At 34.9% G+C, this 20,199-nt stretch overlaps 1 protein-coding gene across 1 annotated transcript; it reads right to left on the bottom strand.

Moving 5' to 3' along the window:
- Positions 1-13,251: 13,251 nt before the first annotated feature.
- Positions 13,252-19,942, bottom strand: LOC130238606 (cGMP-dependent protein kinase 1-like). Its single transcript, XM_056469674.1, has 9 exons — positions 19,185-19,942; positions 17,419-17,558; positions 16,032-16,121; positions 15,808-15,949; positions 15,394-15,557; positions 15,181-15,303; positions 14,941-15,003; positions 14,779-14,845; positions 13,252-13,840 (listed from the first exon to the last, which is right to left on the bottom strand). Exons 1-9 carry the CDS (start codon positions 19,431-19,433, stop codon positions 13,742-13,744), a joined length of 1,137 nt encoding a protein of 378 aa, XP_056325649.1. The 5' UTR covers positions 19,434-19,942; the 3' UTR covers positions 13,252-13,741.
- Positions 19,943-20,199: the final 257 nt, after the last annotated feature.

Below are 20,199 nucleotides of genomic sequence, written 5' to 3'. Positions count from 1 at the left end.
TTTTAATTAAGCTACCAATATTTATTTTTTGTCCATGCAAAATCAAAGTGATGTAAAGTTACACTGATACATTATACTATGATTTTTATAAAGAAATCCGAAAAACTATTTTGGCTGTGCTATTAATGGTCCGTCTGAATCAATGATTACGCATATTTGAGGAGTTTTGGAACATTAAAATAACATTTGTTTATTTATTTATCGAATAAAAAATGACTAAATTTATATTCAAATTTAAAAATCTAGTCGTTTTGTTGAATTGATTGCTGCCACGGACTAAAGAAACCCAAGCTTTAGACCCATTAGTCCAAATCAACGCCTTTACGAATATTTTTGTAATATTGGAACATTAATAGACTATTATTTAGATGATGATTGTGTTAAAGTCGTAAATTGTATTTTTTTTATTGTCTTGGTTGTTGTATTTTTTATTGTTGCGTTCTGTTTATTTAATTGCTTTTCTATTTTAAATTGTAATTAGATATTTAAAAAAGTATTTTAAATTTACTATATTATATTTTGAATGCATGTCATTCGTTGAACAAACAAACAAAAAAACACATTTCCCCCCTGCCATTTTTCCTCTGTGAGGTTGTATATTAGAAATGCAGGTTGATCTACCAGTCATAACCGGGCTCTTTGAAATGCGTTTGATTAAACAAGTGCAAAAAGATCAAAGTGAATATGCAAATAAGAAAGAAGTGAGAAGTTTACCGAATTAATTATCATTCAGTCTGCGCTTTTAAATACATAGTGCGTGATTAGCAACCGAAGATAAGAACGTGACGCTTTTATAAGTGACGTGGTTCATCTATTGATATCTTTTATTATAGATATGAACAATACAATTTTATAACAGATATACAAATTAATAGCTTTTTGAATTGTTAATATCATTTAAATGAACCGAGCATCCCATATGTACATGTGTGACTAAAATTGTACAACAAATATAATACATTACTCTTAAATTTGACCACAGAATTGCAATATCACTGGCGGACATAAGCTGCCCAAATGATTTAACAATTTCAAAGTGTCTCCCTGCCCAATACTCCGGGATAACTCCCAAATCAGCGTCTTTGATGTTGTTGACAGGGGTCACCTCTAATAGACGAGCACAGGACAAACGCTCAATACACTTCATTAAACGTGAATTGGCAGGGTTCATCCCCATCCCTTTGTCTATTGGCTTTGTTTTAATTGTACATCCAAAGCCTACAGTGGTGTAAAATGAAGCTTGTGTAAAGGAGCCTTTGATGAGCTCAGATCAAACAGGACTGAAGCCCGTGTCTTAATCAGACTTCCACAGCGATGGCATTTTCGCAAACAGTCCATTTGCTCGGCTTTTAGCGGCTTTCTGTAGACATTGTACTCAGCAAATTCATTTAGCGGGATGCCAGGTAATCCTGTTTTAAAATTCCTGATGACAGCTCATTCAGGCCAGGATTCTCGAGTGACCCTTTTGAAGGTATTATTCATTACATCAGTCAAAAAAACCTACGTAAATAACATTGCGTTTATACAGAAGGCGGCATTCGTTCATAATTATTATTATCATTTTTAAACGAACAAACTAAACAATTCTTCCAACAAATAATGTTTTTTAACGTACGAATACACATTACAAGTATTCGCAGATACAGGTGTACAGTATATAAATGTTTTAGTGCAATAATTGCAATTAATGTAAGTTCTTGTCAGGTCCGGGAATCGATTCTTTTGAACAGGTCTACTCAAAGCGCTGAATTAGTGACTGTTATCATTTGTAGTTTTGATGTGGCATGCATGTTCTAACATGTCCGAATAGGCCTACTTAGAGGACATGTTGCCTATTGAGACTTTTGATCAGTCTTTTATTGAGGCTATTAAAGGGTTTTGAGGGTGGCTGGCGCGTGTTCGTCATAATTTCTGACGTCGCGATATCAAAACAGTCAGTCCGAGATCGCAACGTGTCGAAGTTTGCTTGAGGTGAGAAAATAATTCAAACCCAACTAAATGATGAACCATGCTTTATCACAAGTTATGACTAATAGACCTATACTTTAGCAGTGTTTGTTTTCTGTCTCTCAAAATAAACCAGGGGTTAACTTAGAGCAAATGTGACCACAAGACCTCTTATGTTGAATTTATTTTATTTATGTTAATTTATTTTGTTATAGATTTTTCTTTTATGCTAAAAACCTTGAAATGTTAAGTAAAGATCATGTCCCACGAAGACATTTGCAAATTCCATATTGTGTATGTATGTATGTATTATTATTAAAATAAAATTATTCTGTTCATCAAGGCAGCTTTTATTAAATAATATTTTTTGAAAATTGTTAAATATTTATTAAATATTTATTTATTACTTATTGTATGTAGTTTTAGATTAAATTATTAGTCCAGTTATTATTGCTTTTACTATTACTATTAATATGAATAATAATAATTATAACAATAATAATTAATATTAGAGTGGTTTCTGAAGGATCATGTGACTCTAAAGCTAAAAATTCATCATTAAAATCACTGGAATAAATTATTGAATTATATTAGAAACTACTTTTGAACATTATATTATAGTGCAATAACAGTTCACAATTTTGCAATTTGTACACTACTTTTTTATCAAATAAATGCAGCCTTGGTGAGTAGGATAAGCTTATTTTAAAACGTTAAAATAACTGTCCTGCTGACCCCAAATTTCTGACCGGTAGTGTATATCATTAAAAATTAATATTTATATCATTTTCTCAGTGACTAAAAGTAGGCCTAATATATTTTGGTGCATTTGAACTAAACAGTTTTATTAAACAGAAACATTTATTACAATACTATTTTAGTCAATAAACATTTAAACTCATTCAATTTTGTATCTTTTGTCTCAATTTTTTTATTATTATTTTTTTCTCTTTTTAAATTTTATATTTAATATTTTCCCCGAACAAACAAGTTTGGGCTACTTTTGGACTGTTAGCGCAAGTTATTTTGTTAGATTAGATATGCAGATATATCTCCAGATATTCAATATGCACATTGCTAAGCTCTTAATTTGAACATCTTTAAAGATGATTTTCCCAGGTTTGTAAATATCAAACTATGTGAATTAAATTTTGGACAGAACATAATTAAAAACAACTCCCCAAAATAGATAAAAAAATACCAACCTATAGACTATACAAGGGCTGCATGATATTGGAAAAATCCTGCATTGCAATGTTTTGTTTGTCTGCAATATACAGTATATTGCGATATGAATACAATTTCACCAGATGACTTAAATAGCTCTATTTGTCAAGAATTCAGGTGCAAAAATTGAATAACCAATAGTAAATAATAAATAATAAAATAGCACTGCATAGAATATTGTATAAATATTTCTACACTTCATTGTATAAATAATTTAATAAATAATAATTTAATAATTTAAATATTTTATTAAAAAGTTGCAAATGTTACAGTTTCTTATGCCTGAAATTGTTAAGCTCTCTTGATATGCTCAAACAGTCACAGGCCTTAAAACACATGCAAATGATCAACTTTTGTTACATTATGGTAAAAATCTTAAAGCTCTTGATCAACTATAATCCCAACTCAACATTTCTGCGATGTGACTATTGCAGATGCGCACTTTGCAATATCAATGCTAACATGATATATTGTGCAGCCCTAGTCTATACTTGCTCAAAATGTTAATGTGTATTAGCAACAAAGAACTGACTGATATGGGCAGAATCATATAAAAATGTGCGTTCTGAAAAATAAGATCAGTGTTTACTGGCACATAACTAATTGTTTCATCTACAAATACGTGAAAGAGCATTAAAAAAAGCTTTCACATTGTAAAATTGCAGTGCTAACATTTTGAATCCCTGCCCCCGAACCAAGCAAGTGATCTAAAGATGTAGAAGGGCTCATTTCATTCACTGCAGCCGCAATGATTCATTTCAGAAAAAAATGATGTAATCAGGTCTGCTTTTGTATGCTTTAATAAAATAAGTTTAAGAAGTTTCTACTGTTTCATTCATACACTGTAAAATTCTACTGCCTTAAATTAGTTGAATCAAATGAAATTTTCTTGTCATCTCAACATACATTAGCCGACAACATATTTACCTAACTAGAATATTAAGTTAAACCATATATATAACAGTTAAAAAAAATAGTTGAAACTTGATTAACTTATTAAAATAACATAAAACATTTGTTGTCATAACTTTTTGTCATCATTATTTTTACAGTGCATGATGAGTCTTAATATGGTTTCATCACATTTTTATCTATGAATTAGGACTGCACAATATATTGTTTCAGCATCGATATTGCAATGTGCACGTCTGCAATAGTTCCATCGCAAGATCTGCAATGTTGAGATAACAATTGAGCAAGAGCCATAATTTCGAAAACATTTCGAGATTTGTAGAATTTAACCATAAAATCGTAAAAGTTTATCATCTGTATCTGTTTTTAAGGCCTTTGACTGGATTCAGGTACAAGAAGTTGTACTAGGGATGCTCTGATCAGGATTTTTGGAGCCGTTATCGAGTACCCATTTCTTATCATGGTGATAAGCTGATACCGAATCTGATGCTTCAAGTTTCATATAACTTCAGTATTGCATAAAGCACATTTTACCTCATTTTACCTTTAGTGTGATACTGAAGTGGAGATCGGGTCTTACCTAAGAGAATAAATGAAGGATGTTGCAAAAAATCCCTTCAACGCATCTCTTATAACCATTTAGTGTGGACACATCATGGTCAGAAGCAGCTTCACAGAAAGTAACATAGATTAAACATAAAAAATTTGGGAAGAAAAATTACTAACAATGCAATTTGGAAACATTGCAAGAGATGGAAGAAGAATTCAATGTGCATCAATAGCTATTTTATGCGCAACACTGGAATATCGCATAAAAGAATATAGCAGCATTTCCATCCAATGAGTCAAAGAGAACAAAACCTTCACTTCCTGATTAACTGGCAGCAAATATCAACATTAAAACGGAATTTGCTGCGGTAGGAGAAGCTGTGTGAATCTTTTCTTTACTTAATAAATTACTTACGCCTCAGAAGGCAGTATGCTGACATGCAGTGAATGCATAGTGGCATTTGAAGGCGTCAGAAGTGGAGCACAGATGCTCTTGACAGTTCTGGAGGTAATTATTAATATAATAACACTAATACTGAAATGGTTAAGGCGTTTTAGAATGACCAAAACAACATTTAGGATGTTTTACAATGCGCTCAGCCTGCTAGTTTGTCCATTCACACACATTTTTATCATCACATGATCTCTTAAAACAAAATCACATGACTTTTTTTAAAAATTTATTCAGTAAAAGTATTTCCATTATAGTTTATCCCATCATAATTTGTTTTTTTTTCTTACAAAATTAAAAGTTTATCCTGCATACATTTCTTATGTGCATTTTCAAAATTTATACGCATCTTGGTGTTTACATTAATATTTGCGCATATCCAAAATGCACATAAAAATAGTTGGATGGAAGCGTAGCTAATAAAGAAAAGTGTGCATATTTGAAGCATATGAAGTTAAAATGCATCTTCCTCTGCTTGTAAACCTGTAAACAAACACTTGCGATTGGTTCATGCAAATGGCCAAATTGGTGAGTACCGATCGAGTCATAAACTGTGATTATCTCCGGCTGATCAATCGGAGCATCCCAAAATTGTACCAATTGTAACCTTAACAAACTATTTATTCAATGAAGACAATAGAGTGCGATTTTTACATATGATTATTCAATTTCTCTACTCCCCAGAAAACCATAAAGCAATCTTTATGTTATATTTGCTCTTGTATTGATTTATACTTTTGATAATTGCTTATTATATTTTGTGCATGATTCACACCCAGAATAATCCCAAATCAGTCTAAGTCATAGGTCTCAAACTCAATTCCTGGAGGGCCGCAGCTCGGCACAGCTTTGCTCCAACCCTAATCAAACTCAGCTGATCCAACTAATCAAAGTGTTCAAGACTTTTTTTTGAACACCTCGATTATTTGGATCAGCTGTGTTTGTTTAGGGTTGGAGCAAAACTGTGCAGAGCTGCAGCCCTAGAGTTTGAAACCTATGGTCCAAATGAAGGATAAAAAATTATTAATAATTAATAATATTCATATCACAATATATATTGCAGAAAAACAAAATACTGCAATGTCTTATTTTTCCAATATCGTGCAGGTCTACTATACTAAATCATAATATGGTAACTTGTAAACAGAGGACTGTGTTAATTAGTTTTGCCTACCAGATAACACTAACAAATTAACTTAAATGATTCACAAGGGATAGTTTAATCAGACTTGCAGTTTACGTAGAGAACAAACACACCTCACTCTGTAGCTTAAAAAAAAACACAGTTGCAAGTAGTTATTATTCACATATACGTTTCTTTGTGTGCTGTGTTCTGCAGATGCAATGCAAAGGTAATCCAAGCTCTGTTGTTTATTTTGGTAGTTTGCTTCGTGTCCTCCTTCGGTGTGAAAGTATCTAGGCAGGGGGTGATGCATGTCCTCTGATGACTCTCCAAAACAAACTTGTTTCTTTGTTGGACTTCACGTTTGAAGTGGGACGAATACCTTTAGTGTAACTAACTGGCCCCAAAATGGCAGTAATGTGTTTAGAAACAAATCAAACACAAACTAGATCTCTCTTAATGCTGAGGAAAGATCTCTCTCAGTTATATTTAGTGACACTTTTCTTTAAATTAATACATATCGGGACTTTTGAAGCATAAGACGATGAAACTTGTAGGTCTATACACTTTATTTTAAACGCTTAAAGAGTGGACACGGCATTTGTAACTTGAATTAGGGATGTTTTTTCTCCTCCAGTCCATTATGCTACTTGATAATGGTTTTTGGTGACACAGTTTTTAGCCATAAGCATATTTAATTTTACAGTTGAGTACGCTGATGTTACTGTACACTGTAAAAAATATCTGTTGATTAACAGTTTCTGTATTTAAGTGTTAGTTTACGGTTGTGAATTGCATTATGGGACCTTTATCTCCGCTCTGTCGACTTTTGATGTTGAAAATTCAACTCTACAGGTTAACAAAGTGACTTTTATTGACGTTTTAGTAGTTTGAAATAATGTAATGTATTAGAAATAATATATAGACAAATACATCTGTAAAATAACTGAAAATGTACTGGCGAATTATTCCAAGGTTTTTGTACCATAATATAAAACACCAACACAGACAATATATCACTTTAAACTATTAAAAATGTTCATAAAAGTCACTTTTCAAGGTTAGAAGTTGTTGGAAGAAAGATCAAGGTCCCATAATGTAATTCAAAAGCATAGGGAAAATAAAAAAATTAATACATGAATCACAAAATATGGAAAACTGCTAGTTTATGAATATTTTTACAGTGTAGTTATGCTGTTAATGGGTCATGACCAGAATACTTAAATTGACCCATTGCTTAAATTGTTGATTAGTAGTAAGTATGCCATTACCTACATTTTGATTCACCTATTTAGTGCATTTTTGAGTATCGCTTAATAGTAATTCCAAGGTGCAAATACATTTAAGAATAATGTGCTTTAAAAAATCATATGTGCTCGACTTTTTAGCCGATAAGGAAAAAATGTGCATAAATTATGATATAAACACATTTACTGAATAGATTCCAGCATGTACATCAAAAAATGTCATGTGATTTTGTTTTAACAGATCGGTGATAGGGTTGGGCCGATAGAATGATGCCATCGTCCATGGCCGATAGACACCACAATGCTGAGTTTGCATCGTGATCCTCTGCCCTGCCCCCGTCGCAAATCTGTTCATGAAAAATGCACACTAAGACCCTGTTACGCTAATACGTCTTAGTTTTAAAATGACATTTTAGAACGAAAATGATCCACATCCACTCTGGCGTTTCATCTAGAATTTCTGAAAAGCCCTCCGTCCACACTACCGCTGAAAACACATGTCACCTGACCACACTCACTGTCATGCGTTCGAGACAGTAGGTCCAGGCAGTCAGCGGGTCAGTACACTGCTTCAATCTTTCGCTTTCACGCTTGTACTTTGTAATTTTAGTGAAAACCTCAGATACTGTAGGTTGTTTGCTGTCGGTTGTGCAATTTTTTTTACCAACCAATTTTGTCAACGCCATTATAACGACACAGATCACTCTGACTATTCATGTCAGAGTCCCGTGGAAAGTGATTGACAGGTAGTAATTTGTGTGTAACTTATTTTTATTTATTCATAATTTGGTTATGGGTAAAACTAAGACCATGCGGGGCAGGTTGTTGAAACGGTAGGCTACAAAGAAATAATTCACCGCCGCCTATGACGATGATGCCATCGTCCATCGCGATGCTTCACATTAGGCATCGTACAATGCCAAATTGGTCGACATCGCCCAACCCTAATCGGTATACAAAAATGATCACAATCGGACATCGTTAATGGACAAACCAGTGGACTAACCACATTGTAAATAATCTGAAATGCTATTTTGGTCATTACAGAATCCCTCAGCCAAAGTCTGTCATCAAAGTGGTTCAGTATTATTATCAACAGAACTGAAAGCCACCGCAATTCATCGCGTTTTTTTCTTTATGTAATTTATTCAGTGCTATCTCACAGCAATTTGTAACGATTTAGTGACTAATTTGTATGAATTCGTACAATCTCATTTGACCAATTTAATACGTTTCGCTCATCCCCCAATGACGGTTGGGTTTAGGGGTGGGGTTACCCAACCTCACATTTTCGTACGACTGAACTTGTACGCATTAGTCACTAAACTGACAAAACGTTAAATAGTTACATTTCCTCGTTGATCAGGCTGAATTTATTATACAAGGAAAAAAGGCACACAGTGGCTACTCCTACTACAGGAAAATCCATTGTTGGTTTTGATATTTGCCGCAAGTTTATCAGGAAATGACGATTTTGTTTTCTTTGACTCATTGGATGATTTACTCTAAAATGATTAATGTGATATTACATGTCTAATTCGCATCTTTGAATGGAAACATCTATTGACTGATGTTTTGCTGTGAACCGGAGGTCAAAGATGTCTTCTTTACCCCCTGGGTTTATGTCTTTTGATGTCTGCTGGCAATGAAGAGCTGCCATGCTCATGTGTTTATCTGTTGGTCAGAGGGGAGGGCAGATGTTTACAGAGCATTATCACCAGCTGATATGAGTCAGACCCTTCAGAGCGCTAACACCTCCAGCTAAATCTTGTTTGTAGGACGACATTGCAAGCTTTGTTTGCAGGACAACTTCTGAGAGCTGTAATAACTAAGATGCAGGTGCAAATTACTAAAAAAAAACTTACGCAGGCACTACTTTGAAAGATGTTTTATTGTAAGAAAATGGCATATAAATCTCTGTACCTTTTTTTAAAAAAGCCACAACCGATTGAGAAGAGCATTTTGAGGCGTGCAGCATCAAAACAAGCAGGGTGAACTCTGGATGCCATTGTGTTAAGGCACTTACAATAATGCCAAAAGATATATCTATATATGAACAGTGAGCAGAATATCCATCTTGAAAAGTAAAGAGAACTACCAAAAAGAGCATACAAACCAAATGTATTCCAAACAAAAAACTAACCCCTAAGCAATAGGACTGTGACAATAAATCTCTACAAATATCACAAAAATATTACCACTGTATATGTATATATTTACAGAAATATTTACCTCTGGTCCTACAATAAATAAGATTACTTAATTGGTTTTTCCAGTACAGCACTTTGTGTTCAAGCTAATATTAGCCCACAGGCAGTCTTCTCGTCATGAATATAGTGAAAATAATAGGAGAAAATGTTCTGTCTGGTATTAATAATAGAGCTGATAAACACAATCTGAGGCGTCACTGGTCTTCCACTAAGAAAGTACATACAGTCAGTGTGAATTTGAGTAAAAAGTCTGCCCTCTAGTGGTGCACAAACTGTATTGAGTTAGATTTTTTCCCTTGGTGATGTAAAAAACAAACATTCAGAGCCTTTTAAGATTCTCATACTTGCAAATTTAAACTTTTAAAGAGATAGTCCACCCAATAATGATATTTACTCACTAGGCCTGTCACAATAATCAATATATCGACAACACATGCAAGTGACTTCAAACATTTTTGGTGATGCAATATATATCGGCCTTAAATAAAACCCAATTTTAGCTGATTGTGCAACATCTCTATCTCTAACGGAGGTGTCAGTATGGTTAAAAAAACACTATAGTATTTGCTGTAAATTACTTTAGTATATTTTCATGTGGGTGTTTGACAACTGAAAATAGATCTGGTAGCCTCTGTTACTTTTGACCTTGCACTTTTGTGTTAACATTGATTATTATTTACTTAGGATATGCGTTTTCACATTCTGATTCCAATGCCTAATTATTAAATTGTTAAAAGGACTATAATTACATGAAATATTCTTAAGAATAAAATATTGTGTTCTTTGGAAGAGTGTACTTGTATTGTGATGATATTATATACTGATTTATTTATTTATTTTTTCTCTGTAATGTATAGTATTCAGACAGACTCGGTTTTCATTGTGTTTACCGGGTTCCCACACTTCTTGAAAGTACTTAAATGTTAGACATATGGATTCAAGGCTTTTAAAGTACATAAAAACAAACACCGGTCATTGAATTCAGTTTGAAATAAAATTCGTTTATGGTGTTATTTTAGCAATTTTACTTTGCTGCACGATATAAAAAAACTGACATTGTGATATTTTATTTTTCTACAATAATTATTGTGATATTGAATATATAATTTCACCAGATGAAATGATTATGTCTGTTTGTAAAGAATGAATAATTTTCAACAATTTGGGATGATTTCGAAAGAGAGTGCATCTACATAATAAACTAATTGAAATATATTACAGCAACAACACCGTGCTAACAAAATATACAGTGCTATATGATTTTCTGAAGGTCTAGCATTATTTAGATGCACAAATTTAATGATCAAATGTAAAATAACACCATATAGTTTATACAGTTGAAGTCAGAAGTATTAGCGCCCCTTTGATTTTGATTTTCCCAAATTATGTTTAAGAAAGCAAGGAAATTTTCACAGTATGTCTGATAATATTTTTTCTTCTGGAGAAAGTCTTATTTGTTTTATTTCGGCTACAATAAAAGCAGTTTTTAATTTTTTATAAGCCATTTTAAGGTCAAAATTATTAGCCCCTTTAAGCTATATATTGTTTCGATAGTCTACAGAACAAACCATCGTTATACAATAACTTGCCTAATTTGCTTAATTAACCTAGTTAAGCCTTCAAATGTCACTTGAAACTGTATAGAAGAAAATATCTAGTAAAAAAATATTTAGTGTCATGATGGCAAAGATAATGAGGGGGGCTAATAATTTAGGGGACCTAATAATTCAGAGGGTTTAATAATTTTGACTTCAACTGTACATGAATGCAATAAAGTTTCCTAAAGTTAAAATGTAATTTTAAGGTAATATAATTTCTTTTGCCTTTTAAACTGAATTAAAAGATGAAAACACACGAATGTTTTGGTAACTTCATGGTTAAATGATGCAAAAACTCCACAAATCATGAGTGTTTTCCAAAATCTGGTCAATAATAATACTGATTCAACATTGCAGATCCTGTGATGTGACTATTGCGGAAGCGCACATTGTGATATCGATGCTGAAGCGATATATTGTGCAGCCTGTGCTGCTGTTAAAAACAACTAAAATGGTAAATTCTTCATTTAAAAATCTTATACAAGAACTTTGATAAATAATGTCCATTTGATCAATATTTCAAAACCACATTTGAATATTACCAGTCTTGAATGTACCAAATTTTACTAAAGTTCTTTTAACTTGACTCTTTAAAACAAGTGAAATGTTAAGTAGACTAAGGACTTTCATGGTGCTACATGTGCTGGGGGAATTTAAAAAAGATGCTTGATTTGAAATGAATGGTAGGGCTGCATGATTCTGGCTGAAATGAAAACCTTAAAATCTTAAATCTTAATCTCAAAATCACGATCACGATTCTGTAGTAAAATTAAAGGTTAGTATGAGTAGGCTATTATTATTATTGTTATTTCTAAAACATATGATAAAACAACACTAATAATATTAGGCCTATGTGTAGGTCTACTGTTAAAATGCAAAATTTTGTACAGACTTGGAATGGTGGACTTCAACAGACTTTAAAGCTGTCCTGGTTGTTAATTAAAATTGTTGAGTAAATTGATGCATCAGAATACAACTATTCATAATTCTAGAGTTGAATTATTATGTTTAACACATATGCTTGCCATTTACAACATTAGACCAATTTTTTCACTGGTAAAATGAGACATTTGTCATTGTCAGATTCCCTCCTGCATTATATTTAACAGTATATAGGCTACGGTAGTTATAGTGACCCAGTATACATTTATTTTCATGCACAAAACTTTGTGTTTGTGTTCTTTCTATGTAAGAAAAACGTCAAATGCTTGTCGTAATCATAACTCTAAAATGCGATATGATCATTTAAATGATATGCTCGTTTTTGGTTTCACTTTCAATGCTGAGTGCGCTCATGTCATGGCTGCCTCAACTTAGAGAAAAAAAAAAAACACACATTCAAATCATACTTCCCATGCGGCCCCCAAACAATCGCTCGGTGCAACAAGCTGAGCATTATTTACAACTTTATTAGCTGTTATTCATGGCCTTTGCAGGTTCTGTTCACTGAAGTAGACGTCATTCACGGGCACGCGCTTATCCTCTTGATAGTAAACAAACAGTGCGTCAGCTTGTGTGTGATTTTGCGTCATTACATTTACACAGAAATTACATTTTGGGGTGAATTATACCCTATAAATACAGTATGTGACACTTTTAACACCATTTGGAGGTGTCCATGTTGCTGAGCATCGTAAATAATACAATGTGAAGACTTGTGCGCCCGCCTTTACGGTTCTCTCTTGAACGTATACTTGGCTGAATCATAGAAAAGCTGAATTAAGATCATATGGGGGGTCGAATCGAGATCGCAATCTTTTTTCGATTAATCATGTAGCCCTAATTATTGGTGCCAATTAAAAGTCCTTGAATCTGCTGTTCATAAAAGAGTGGGAACCCTATATTTACAATGGAAGTCTATGGGAACCAAATACCATCATTCTTCCAAAGAAGTCATAAAGGTTTGATCGATAAAATGTTACATTTTGGGTGAACTATTCCTTCAAGAGGAGTATGCATGAAAAAAATGACAACGTTACTTTAAAAATTCATTTAAAACCAATCAATTTATATCCATAATAAGGCCTTTGCAAGTATGTCACATTAGAGTCTTTGTTGCAAATGCATTTGCACACAGCTTTGCAGTTCAGAAATTAAAATCCATCACAGTCGTGTCTCTACTTTTATAATTCTGTTGTTTTTTTTTTTATATAAAACACTGCTTGTGCAATCTGTCAAACATAAAACTGCTGAGTAAAAATATGAAGGGCTCATTTTTTTATATCAGATCCAGCGCAAGGCATGATTCCATATGCAAGGCTGTGTCATAAATACGAACTCCTGTCTGTGTTATTGGGACAGTTTTGAGAGTCGCGGGAGCTGGGACGCCCCCAGTTTCTCCGTGGGACAGAAGCATGGGCGAAGGCAACTTGGTGTCACAGAGTTGGGCTTGACGTCTCCATTGTCCTCTTTGTTCATCTTTGGGATGATGAACCGCACGGGACGCTCCAGGGCAGGACATGTTTTGGGTTTCAGTTTTAGAAATCGGTGTCCCAGCCAGAGTTGTCATCGGGAGGAGGGTCCTCGTTGTCCTCAGGAAAGCTATCAAAGTTACTGGTGTCAGTCGGGCTTGCAACCTGATGCGTGAACCGGGGAAATGGCTTGTTAGATGGGCAAATATTGAGAAAGTGAATGATACACTTACAGTACAATGGTGTAGACAAAATAATGCATTGAGCCTGGATAATTTATTGTTTTACTACAAAACAAATTAGTATTTAATTTAAATATCTTTATTTTAAAACCCCTACATTATTTGATTTGACTTAAAGTGTGCTTGACTGAAAGACAAAACTAAATAAGTTATTATTTAACTTAAATGACTTTATTTTAAAATAGCTAAATTATTTGGTTTACATTTTGTAATTCATTATTATTATTATTATCTTAAAGTATCCTTGGATAATTTAATGTCTGAAATACAAAACTATATAAATTTGTATTTAATTCAAATATTTGATTTATTGTTAATTTTATTATTTATTTAATCTGTTTTAAAATACTTCCTAATAAGAATAATGTAGTTTGTCTGTACTCATTAATTATTAAATTTATTTTATAACCCTCCATAATTTTTTTTATAATTTTAGTTTAAATCATAATCACCATTTTCCCCAAAAAAGCCATTTTTACCTAGATTTAATTATCTGTAAATTGTAATCTCATGACTAAATGTTAATCTGTTTTAATTCTCCAGGAAATATATAAAAAAAGAAGTTTTGTTGCAAATTACACTATAAAAATGCTGGATTCCACCCAATTTCGAAGCTTTTTTGGGCACAACTTTTTCTGTTTAATCCAATTAAATTTGGAAAAACGATTACGTTAATTGAATCATTTTTACAAGTTTAAGTGGATTGAACACAAAACAATTAAGTTGTCCCAAAAAAAGCTCTGAAATTGTGTGTATTCAGCTTGTTTTAAATAAGTAGTTTTAAACAAGCAGCAAAATCGTTTTAGTGTAGTTTAACACTTTTGAAATTGTACAAGCCTGGTTAGATGTAGAACTACTCACATCAGGAATAATTGGAGGAATGAGAGTTCCTTTCCGCAGTCCTTCCCAGTTAAAGCCTTCAAACCATCTGTGATAGATAGAAGGAAAAGAGAGCATTACGATCTGTCGTTTTATAACAAAGAAAACTGTGGTACTCTGTAAAATTACTATTATAGTACTCACTTGTGCTTTTGGATGTCTTTCACTCCATTTTTCAAGTTTCCTAACCGCTCAGATGGATTGTCCCTAGAGGAAATTATATATTGGACAAGAATTTTACTCTGTGGATTTTTTTAAGCCTAAGGTTTAAGCTTAACACCTTTAACAGCAGAACATTTTAGGTTAATGTAATAAAAAAGGCATTCATGTGTAAAAAATCAGTGCTCTAATTAGCACAGACTGAACATCAGAAAATCCCCTCACCTGCATAGTTTTTTAATGAGATTTCCAGCATTTTTGGTGATCTTCTTTGGAAATTCTATCATGTCGATTCCTCTTAAAATGATATTATACGTCTTCATTGGATCAGGTCCTGAGAATGGGGGGCTGCACGAGAAATGCACATATATTTTACAAGATTAAATAGAGTAAACAGAAAACTTTTTTACTTAAAGATTAGTTTTTAAGCATGTTTACCTTCCAGTCAACAGTTCATACATAAGAATTCCCAATGACCAGTAATCTGCAGAGATGTCGTGGCCTTTATTGAGTATAATTTCTGGGGCTACATACTCTGGTGTTCCGCAGAAAGTCCACGTTTTCTTCCCAAATCCAATCTTTTTAGCAAAGCCAAAGTCCACCTATGAGGGACCAACAAACAGTGTTAAAATCAAAACAGCATCTTTAGTCCATGTCTGCGTACTCCAGACTAGAAAACTGATGTGTTTAAAGCGTTCATTGTTCTACGGTTAATGAATCAAAAATATTGATGACTCATCATGCACTCTGGGGTGTATACAAAATGCTGACCTATCAGATGAGAAGCCCCTCCCTCTGACAAAGCTTCAGTATGTGTTCTCATATTTGGAGGCACTTAGTATTTATACTCACAAGCTTGGCATATCCTCTGTGATCCAGAATGAGATTTTCTGGCTTTAAATCCCGGTAGATTATTCCCTTGGAATGTAGGTAAGCGAAGGCTTCAACCACACAGGCTGTGTAAAACCTTGTAGTGGAGTCTTCAAATGATCCTCTATAAATATACAAAGTAAAGCACTGATGATTTGCTGGGTTAAGCTCCATCATCACCACCACAAGATCAATGTTTGTTTTACCTGTCTCTAAGAATGGTCCAAAGCTCTCCTCCTAAACAGGCCTCCATCAACATATACAGGTATTTGCTGTCTTTAAAAGTCCTGTACAGCCTGAAAGAACAACCACATTTTGTCCATTATTCTTTTTTTTTATTTAGGATTTGACCTTCTAATGGCCCTTTTCCACATGGTACAGTTCGGTTTGCTACGCTTTCATGGCCGTTTCCACTGTCAAAAGGTACCTAAAAGCGAACCGTACCACTTTTTGGGTACCCTTTGCAAAGCGTACCTAGCACAACAAATGGGTATCAAAAGGCGGAGGAAGGCGCGCAACTGAATGCTATTAGTTTACAGAAATATGTCATTCAACAAGCGAGAATGAAAACAAAGGAACCAACATTTTTAAAAAGACAGCCGAGACATTACACTGCAATAATATATGCATATAATAACGAGCCATGGTCGACACGAGCTCAAACAAACCTTGTCATCGTCTTGATGAACAGCCACAAAGCCAAGAAGAAGAGCAGAATCCACCTGGTGCCGCTTAGTTTTTTACAAGGCTGTCTAAAGCGCGAGTAGTTTCGCATTCTCACTTACGCTCGCTGTGCGTCTACATTTTTAAATAACAAACTTCTTGAGCTGATGATAATAATGTGCGCGTGATTATTGAAGTGCTTCTGACGTTCGATCCTTTCAGAAATGGACAAATGCGAGAGTGACGCATGAAAAAACAAAGGACGAGCCGGAAAAAACAAAAGAGCAAAAGATTCTTTCAGCAACCTAAAACATGAACAAACTGTCATGTTTAGCTATTATCTTCACCTTTTGGACTATTATGAACTCAGAATGATGGAGTCACTCTCTAACAGAGGCTACATGTGCTGGCGAAGATAAATACAGATGAGAGGTTTGCTCTGACTGTGGGCTATATATTGTGTGTTGTTTTTGAACCCAAATAAGGCCTAAATGCATGCTGTGTGTCTGTGAGTGGTAACATATCAGACACTGTAAGGGTCTGTATGTGTTTATATATGTTTTATTTATTTATTTATTTGATATAATTGCAGACATTACAGTAGGCTATTGCATTATTGATCTGCAGTTACAATCAAATCATGTTTAGTCATGGTTAGTGATGAACATTTATACAGAAGTATTTATGTGTATAAAGCATCTGTTTTGTGAGAAGAGCTTCTCATATGATATATGAACGACCCGCTCAGCTTTACTTTGACATTTCCTTGAGCAAGAATGGTGTTGACTGATACTTTGTCGTACACCACGCTCACCAAAAGAGTACCATTGGTACCCTTTTAGCAGTGGAAATGCAAGCCTGATAAAGGTGACCAGTACCGTACTGTACCACTCAGTGGAAATGGTCCATAAGACAGGTTTCAGCACGAACCTTACAATGAAGTCTGAATGCGCCTCTTGCATGATCTGCTTCTCAGAGCGGATGTGCTCCTGTTGTCGCGTGTCCACAATGTGACGCTTCTTTAAAATCTTCATCGCAAATGTTTTGGTCTCTTCACTCTTGAGCTGCACCTGCAGACATGAAAAATGAGCACAGAGAAAATGTTAACAAGCTATTTTCCTATGGAAAAACAAGTGTCAGTGCTCTTTAAGTAGTACTTGAGTCATGGTCTATTAATGTGTTAGGGGTCCTTGAAGTAGATTGACTGAGAAGGAATTCTTCACATTGCGTCTCTGCTAAGGCACTTGCATGTTCACTTGATCCTGGAGCTATCTAGCAAACGGATAGCACTACCGGCATATATCACAGCCTCCAACGAAAGGCCACATGTTTTTACTATGTTGCCGCAGTGCCAGAAATAGGCAGGTGGAAAGGGGAATCCTCTTCCCTGACCACTGGGCTTTCCTTTACAACAGAATGTGATCCGCAATGCGGACTTTTTCCCTCCACCTCCCTCCTCCCTTACTTAGTTTGCATCATTTTTTCCCCCTACATAAATGGTAATATTGACACGGCCATCCTGTCTGTCTATCTAGACTAACTACCTAGCTTCAAAACTGTCTACTTACAGCACACCTACCTACTCATCTACACTCTCAAAATTGATGGGTCAAATATGGACAAACCCAACTGTTGAGTTAAAGTGTAATTTAAATATAATTGAAAAAACTGACCAAATTGTTAGGGTTTGTCTATAATTGGCCCAGCGGTAGGCTACAACAACCTAGAATTTCTCAGAGTATTTGTATAATCCACACAACTACTTACTGTCTATCTCATCTGCCTAAGACTTAGCTGTTTGCCTACTTACTTCATCATTTACTATCTGCCTAACAGATACTTGGTCACTTACAAACAATCTTTCTACCTACCTACACCTTAAAACAGGGGTGCCCATACTCAGCCCTGAAGGGCCGGTGTCCTGCATAGATTAGCTCCTTCAACACACCTGTCCGGAAGTTTAGTATACTTAGTAAGAGCTTGATTAGATTGTTCAGGTGTGTCTAACTGGGGTTGGAACTAAACTTTGCAGGACACCGGCCCTCTAGGACCAAGTCTGAGCACCCATTCTCTAACACCATTCTGAATTTAACTTTTTGGAACAACCCAGTGGTTGTGTTTGTCCATAGTTGGGTTACAATAACCCAGCATTTTTAGTGCACATACAAATCTATCTAAAATCATCTGCCCATCCAATCAAGATAGCCAGGTATTATCTGTCTACCAATGTTACCTACTGTACTATACCTCTTGTTGTTGTTTTTGTGGCTAACTACATGTCTGTATATCTATTTGTCTGTCTGTCTGTATATTCATCCATCCATCTGCCTGTCTGTCTATCTAGATAGTCTTCTTGAACTTTGTATGGCAGTAAGTCAGATGTCTGCCCTATTAGCTCTGTTGTGGAAAGTTACCCTGAATAGAGTTACAGCATTCCCAGACCTGATCTTTGCTGTAGCACTGCAAAAACCATCAGAGCTCATCATCCAGAATGCCCTGCTCTGTTTTAAGCATATCCATATTTAGGGTATTAAGCATCATTGAATATTATAATTGAAATATAATTGGATTGATTCATCTTCTTAATAGAATACCACAAGCCGTCTACACCATATGCAATCACCTTATAGTGCTAGAAGTAGCTGATGAAATTGAATTTGAATATGAAAACATGCATACAGAATGGGCCATCCTACCAGCTCAACTCTCCCAAATCCTCCAACTCCCAAGGTGTCGATAATGTTGAAGTCCACCAGCTTCAGGTTGGAGAAGAAGGCATTCTCCGCCTCGTATCTGCATTTTTTGAAGTGGAAAAAGGGAAACTTCTTAGAGGTTTGGATGGAGTATGTTATAGGGAATGTTGGGGCAGGAATCGGCGCGGGAAGGCTGTTTATTCGCTCCCTCTCTTTCCTCTCCTTGACTGGGATAGGAAGAAGCTCACGCATTTTGACCTCCTCGTGGCTTGACCAAATTGAATACTGAACAACCCTCAACACAGCTAGCAATATTGCAAAGATAACCCTGCAATATCTGCCTTGAAATATGCAGTATAGTCCTCGCTTCAAGAGCACGTATGGCAGAAAAATAATAAAACTCTTCGTTCGAAAGTGGAGTTAAGGCGCCATTTCCAGGTTACATTTCGAGATTTAGGATGTAGCGTATACTTAATGTGCCAAAGGACAGAACGATCCAGATTGTTGGAGTCTCTCCGCATCAATATCAACCTATGAACGATCTTCCAGACACAAAGAAAGGATTCTGAAATACCCAAATGTGTCACTGGCATTAGCAGAGACTGTACTAAAAGTTAAGCAAAAGTCCTCTCTGAAAATCTTACAGAGCTATAGATTGAGTGCTCACAGGGAGACTTGTGACTGCTGAGACTAGTGCTGTTCTTGCAACTGAGTCCCTGTGCCAAATCTGAGCTTGACTGTGTTCACTCTCTGAGTACCAGTCTCTACTAATACTGCCCTGGCTGATCCAGCTTTATTTTTAGCATGTGAATTTGGCTTACGGGTCTCCTAGTCAGAAAAAGGTTTCCCCGCTCTACCCCTCACACCACTGTCTCTCCTTCAAGTTCAAATTTAACTTGAGAAGGACATTGGCACTGCTTAATTATGAGTCCATTTGCATGCTTTAATGCTGACAGAATGTGAATCTTTCAGTTAACACGTATAACAACAACATTAGCTCATCTTGGAAATAAGTGTG

This window comes from Danio aesculapii, chromosome 12 (genome assembly GCF_903798145.1).
Source record: "Danio aesculapii chromosome 12, fDanAes4.1, whole genome shotgun sequence".
In the NCBI taxonomy this organism is placed as follows: Eukaryota; Metazoa; Chordata; class Actinopteri; order Cypriniformes; family Danionidae; genus Danio; species Danio aesculapii.
Note: the sequence above shows the minus strand (reverse complement) of the source record. Positions and strands in the feature narration are given on the sequence as shown.